Source organism: Brachypodium distachyon, chromosome 1 (assembly GCF_000005505.3).
Source record: "Brachypodium distachyon strain Bd21 chromosome 1, Brachypodium_distachyon_v3.0, whole genome shotgun sequence".
NCBI lineage: Eukaryota > Viridiplantae > Streptophyta > Magnoliopsida > Poales > Poaceae > Brachypodium > Brachypodium distachyon.
In genome coordinates, this window is record NC_016131.3 from 41,487,897 (window position 1) to 41,493,896 (window position 6,000).

General features: G+C 46.4%; 1 protein-coding gene across 1 annotated transcript; it reads right to left on the reverse strand.

Moving 5' to 3' along the window:
* Positions 1 to 66: 66 nt before the first annotated feature.
* Positions 67 to 3,140, reverse strand: LOC100827356 (protein MICROTUBULE BINDING PROTEIN 2C). The gene is made up of 5 exons (XM_003563901.4): positions 2,913 to 3,140; positions 2,715 to 2,783; positions 2,025 to 2,384; positions 769 to 984; positions 67 to 451 (listed from the first exon to the last, which is right to left on the reverse strand). The coding sequence occupies exons 1-5, from the start codon at positions 3,042 to 3,044 to the stop codon at positions 299 to 301; spliced, it is 930 nt and encodes a 309-aa protein (XP_003563949.1). The 5' UTR covers positions 3,045 to 3,140; the 3' UTR covers positions 67 to 298.
* Positions 3,141 to 6,000: the final 2,860 nt, after the last annotated feature.

Consider the following 6,000-nt stretch of genomic DNA (forward strand, 5'->3'; position numbering starts at 1 on the left):
TTACATTTCACTACCATGGCCGTAAACATTAGCATTACATAGCGACTGCTATAGTTGTCATGCATCTACAGTAAGAACATTCATCATCAAATGAACAGCTAATGTTTTCTAATCCTCAAAAATGGAGAGCCCAGAACTGGATAAATATGACTCCCGGACTAAATAAGTGTCCATTTTCAAGTGCTTGATCAATTACCTTCAGAACGGTCACACACACAATTCAGGTCAATCCCCACACTTATAATTACATCAGCAACTCAGCATTATCGTACATACATTACAATTGGCACTTCGTGCATTATAGTACAACAAGGCCCTGCAGCCTTGACCGTGCCTCCGCAACTGAATTCAAGTGTTCTTCGTTAGGGTTCTCCCTTGCAGCAGCAAGGGCTTCAGCATATGTAACTCTTTCCTGCTCTATCTTGTCCACCTCAATCTTGTCAATTTCGCTCTGACAGAGACATGTTGCATGGTTAGTTCAAAGGTAATTGTGCGGGCAGAGAATCTTCTCAGTGTTTATTTTGTTCAGTTTTTACCAAAGCTGTTGTAGCAATCTCACGAGACAGAACCTAAGTCACATAATTTGCATATCTTCCGCATGAGTGTTACACTAATTATGTTGATAGCTAAATTGTTACTGATTTTCCTTTGTAGAATCCAAATCATACACAAATACAACATGACCAACATCATCATTGATCACACTTGGATGGATATAGCGAGGTTAATCTCAAAAAGGTAAAGGCTAAAGAGTAAAGGATTACTCACCACTGATTGAAGTTCCTCTAATTCATAAGATGGTATAGTACCATCATAACAATCACCAGAAACATTCTCTGAAATTTTTTCAAATAATGTCATCAATGAGCTTATCTCAAACTCCATATTGGAGACATCTCCTTGAAGATCTTCCACCTTCTTGTTTGACGTTTTTACCTCCCATTCCAATTTTTCTAAAGATGCTTGCTTGTCAGCAAGCATAATCTACAGAATAAATTACAGAACAAAACTGTCATAAGAACTTTATATAAGCTTTTGATTGGGAACAGTGAATCCCAGGATGAACAGTAAATTCAAAACAAAAAATGTGTCAAAAGAAATGTATATGTTCGTGTCTTATGTGTGGCAGTGAGTTTCCATGAAAAAAGGAAACGTTATATCACCTTGAGGAAACAAAATCTGGCTCTAACTCTAAAAGCACAACTCATAACTTTTTAAGCATCAAACTTGTTTTTAAATACATGGCGCAGAGTTTCTTTTATACAAGAAAATTTACAGGCAGACAGGAGATAGAGACATGTATATGTGTAAATGTTTTTCAAAAAAATTGGCATTAAACCGAAAAATTAGTACAAGCCAACACAACATCCACCGTGTTATTTGACTGAGATTAAGCGATGCTATTATCATCTGGTAAGGGAAAAAATATATGTACAAAACATATGTACGCAATTAAATTGCAAAAACTGGAATTGTGCAAAATACAGTTCAATCCCATGAATGAGAACAGGCCACGGTAATCTCTTTACACTATCATCACAATGAGGATAAAAACATGGGCAAACTGCATTCCATAGCAGTAAAACAGAAACTGTAGCTCAAATATATGGAATTTGCTGATAAAACTCGATGGTGGTGAAGATAAGCAAATCCAGAGTAGCCCATGAGTAAGTGTGGATGCAATCCAGATTTGAACTGACCGGCGGGTACTTATGGTCTGCCTCCTATCTATGCTTAGTTTCTTTGATTTTAAAACCAACATGGTGTGTTACAAACTTTAATGGTGGTGAAAATAAGCATATCCTTCCTTATTTAATGTTGTGATTATAACAGAAAAATCAATGTTACATGCTTTTATTAGAATTATCATGGTTTGCATACCAAGGGTGTGCCAACAAAAAATCCAAATGTGGCAGTAAGTGTTCCACACATAAAGCAAAATTGAAAGAATAATGGAAAGAGGAAACCTTGGCTCATTGACACAAAATATAACCCAACATAGTTGCAGGCAGGCAGCAACTTACCTTTGCATTGTGCAACTGAGAATTGGTGTATTTGATCAAAGCTTCTTTCTCAGCAACTTGGCGTTTGAGCTCGTCAATGGTTGAATATACTGCATTCATCTCACTCACTGAACTTTCGGCAGTCCTTAGCGCCTCCTCTTTTTGAAGCAGTTCCTTCTGCAGCTCTTCAATCTGCTCACGTAGTGAAGCAATATCATCCTTGTCTTTGGGTTTATTTTCAGCCCCCGACAGACCCAACGGCACAACCGAGCCGTTCTCACCATTCGAATCTGGTGTACTCTTCTTTCCTGTGTCTCCAGGATCTCTCCGCTTTTTCGCTGACACACTTTGTTGTGCCTTCGCACTTTTTAAATCAGCAGCCTTCAAAAAACAACCATAAATCACTATGACAATTCATAGCAGTTCTCTGTACTCAGCGAACAAATAAGATTTATATATGCCATTCCTTGTCAACGAGGCTATAGAATCTAACCAAAATCGGGTAAACCAGCAAGATCTATCTCTGTAAATCATACCATGACAGTGAAATTGCCAAACCTAACTGCCAAACCACAGATAACCACTAGCAAGTCATAATTCAGAAAAGTACATATAATGAAGCTCCAACGTCAGCAACAATGACCACAATTAGTATAACAAATCCAGACATCCAAGAAACAAAGGGCCAAAACAAAGAAAGAAGCGCGTCACCTTCTTGGCCGGCGCCGGCGTGTACACCAGGGAGGCCCGCCGCGAATACGAGGGGTTCGTCCTCCGATCCTGCAGCCAAAAACAAGGAAATCCCAATAGTTCAAACAACCCACGAGCCCAGCGAGAGAGCAAAAGGCCCCCGCTAACTCCGGTGAGATCTGCGCTCCGCCCCACCCACTCCTCCACGCACGCACTCACCATGAGGGACTCCACGAGCGGCACCATCTCGACCAGGTCCTTGAACAGGACCCGATCCACCTTTCCCCCGCCCTCGCCGGCGCCGGCGCCGGCCTCCGCCGGCTGCTGCGGCCCGAGGGATCGGTCGAGCATTTTGTTTTTTCTTTTGTCGCTTTTCAAACCAAAATCAGAATCGACAAATGGAATGGAATTGGGAATGGGAAACGGCAGGGAATGGTGAGGATGGATAGTGGTTGGGTCGGGGTTTAAGGTCGCGGCTTTTCTGGGACGTTGGATTCAGCCTGCGTACTGCTGATTCCGACCGAGCCGCTTTGACAAGGCTTGCTGGGGAGCCTAGCTGGAAAATGCCTGCTTTCTCTTTCAAAAGGAAAGGAAAATGCCTGCTTTAGGAAAAGTAAAAGGGGACAGATACAGAGAGACGCCACTTGGCTAATGATTTTGTTGAGTGATTTATGCAAGGGGAAACAAGATGGGACGCTAGGCGTATCTACTCGCAAAATCAAATCGTGCTCATCAGTTAACGTCAATTTTTTTTGTACAGTATAGTTTATAAGTTTGTACTAATATTGGCCTTTTTAAAAGGCCCAAACCTTACAACATTCTAGTCATGGCAGGTAATAGAAAATCATGTGTATGCAACAAATCTCTATTCACTGTAACACTTGGAAAAAAAATACCCTGCCGTATTTATGCAGAAATAAAAATATTACAGCATCAAAACAATCTCTTGCAACACATATTTTTTAACATAATGGCCTTGCATGCGCAACAAAGAATATGTGTGAGAAACACTTTTTGATGCGGTGGTGGAGTGGTGGGTGCATGACTCCATCCATCAGAGTTCAAATTTTGGTGCTCATAATTATGCTTTACACCACTTTTGAATGTTGATATTGAGACCCAGAATTGGGAATTGGAATTTCCCGGCCTCAATTTCGTTGTTTGGAAGTCCATCAAATTGAAGCGTGGAATTGCGACTCAATACCGAGCCAATTTCCGCACACGCGCTCCACCCTTCCCTGTCAGCTCCGACTACTCACTCGAGGAAGAAGAACACACGCGAGTACTGGACACAGAGATTTTTGTGCAGCGAACTTACTGCTACTGCTATGCGACTAAGTTTATTCAACAATTCTCCCCCATAAACTAGTTGCTGGCCAAATCCATGACCCCAATTCTCCTTCGCAGCTCCTGGAACTTCACCTTCGCAAGTGACTTGGTCAGGATGTCTGCTAGTTGATCCTCAGTGCCAATGGACTCAACTGAGATTCTGCCATCATCAACACACTCTCGTATGAAATGAAAACGTGTCTCAATATGCTTACTCCGATCATGGAAGACTGGATTCTTGCATAACTGGATGGCAGACTTGTTGTCAATGTAGAGGGTGGCGACGCCTGATTTCTCATCGAGCAATTCGCCAAGGAGTCGACCGATCCAGACGCCCTGGCACGCCGCTGTAGTTGCTGCAATGTACTCCGCCTCACAGGACGAGAGAGCTACCACCTTTTGCTTCTGCGACTGCCAGGTGATCGAATTCCCTCCAAGCATGAACAGGACACCGGTGGTGCTTTTTCTGTCATCAACATCACCCGCCATGTCCGAGTCACTATAGCCCGTCAGGTTGTTGCCGGTTGCACTGAAACTGAACACACAGCCATAACTCTTTGTGCCGGCGATGTACCTCAACAAGTGCTTGACGGCGCCATAGTGCTCTGTAGTAGGATGCTCCATAAAACGGCTCACATACCCCACGGCGAATGCAATGTCAGGCCGCGTGTGCACGAGATACCGCAAGCTCCCCACAATACTCCGGTACAGAGTTGCATCTGTCGGAGGATTCAGACTAACCTTGCTGAGTTTCAGTCTGTGCTCCATGGGAACGTGGACAGGGTTGCAGTTCCCCATCCCTGCCTTCTCCAGAAGCTTGGTGGCATAGCCGGACTGGCAGAGCGTGATTCGGCCTGGGGTCTGCTTCACCTCGATGCCAAGGTAGTATGTCAGACGCCCCAAGTCGCTCATCTTGAAAGAGCTCTGCATCTGCTGCTTGAAGTTCTGAATGCCTTGCTGTGATGCACCGCAGACGATCAGATCATCCACATAGACCCCGAGCAGAAGCTGATCTTCACCTGAGCCGCGCACATAGATCGCATGCTCCGACGGGCAGCGCTGAAACCCAAGCGACAGCAGTGTGCAGTCCAGCTTGGCATTCCAGGCTCTTGGAGCTTGCCGCAGGCCATATAGCGCCTTCCGCAGCCTGAGCACCTTGTCTGGCGCTGCCTCGTCCACAAAGCCGACGGGCTGCACCACATACACCTCTTCCTCGAGATCGCCGTTGAGGAAAGCTGACTTGACATCAAGATGATGCACTTCAAGCTTCAGCTGCACTGCCAACGCCATGAGCACGCACACTGAATCAAGTCGTGCCACCGGCGCGAACACCTCGTCAAAATCCACACCGGCACGCTGGACATATCCCTTCGCCACGAGACGGGCCTTATGCTTGACCACATCCCCAGCGGCATTCTTCTTTAGCTTATACACCCACTTGAGACCAATTGGCCGATGACCTGCGGGCAAATCAACAAGCTGCCAGGTACCATTTTCTTCGATGGATTTGATCTCGTCCAGCATAGCTGCGCGCCAACCATGATGTGGCTCAGCCTCAGCAAACGTCGTGGGCTCCTCCGACGCAGCAAGGTTCAGCTCGTGGTCGAGGTCGGCGTGCACGTCGTCCAGCAGACGGTACCGGCGTGCTGGAGGATCGCCATCAGCAGACGTGGGCGTGACACTAGCCGGCGGCGACACGAACATGGGCGCTGGTGAGGCTGGTGTAGACGGTTCGGGCGACGAAGCCGAGGACGATGGAGTGGCAGGGCGTGGTGGCGAGAGCGGTGTCGGTGGCATGCCGATGCCCTTCGTCGGTGCTGGAGCAGCAATGCCGCCGCTGGGGGACGCGTCCGTGGAGAACTCCACGGTCAGTTCGCCCTGGCGGGCGACGTCGTCGGTACCGGCCCAGTTCCAGCTCGCCGCCTCGTCGAAGACCACATCTCGCGTCACGTGCACCCGGCGAGACATCGGGTCATAC

Coding starts and splice junctions, on each gene's coding strand:
- LOC100827356 (XM_003563901.4), bottom strand. CDS start 3,044: ATGCTCGACCGATCCCTCGGGCCGCAGCAGCCGGCGGAGGCCGGCGCC. Junction 2,385..2,714: donor CGCCGGCGCCGGCCAAGAAG/GTGACGCGCTTC, acceptor TGTTTTTTGAAG/GCTGCTGATTTAAAAAGTGC. Junction 452..768: donor TAGAGGAACTTCAATCAGTG/GTGAGTAATCCT, acceptor TGTCTCTGTCAG/AGCGAAATTGACAAGATTGA.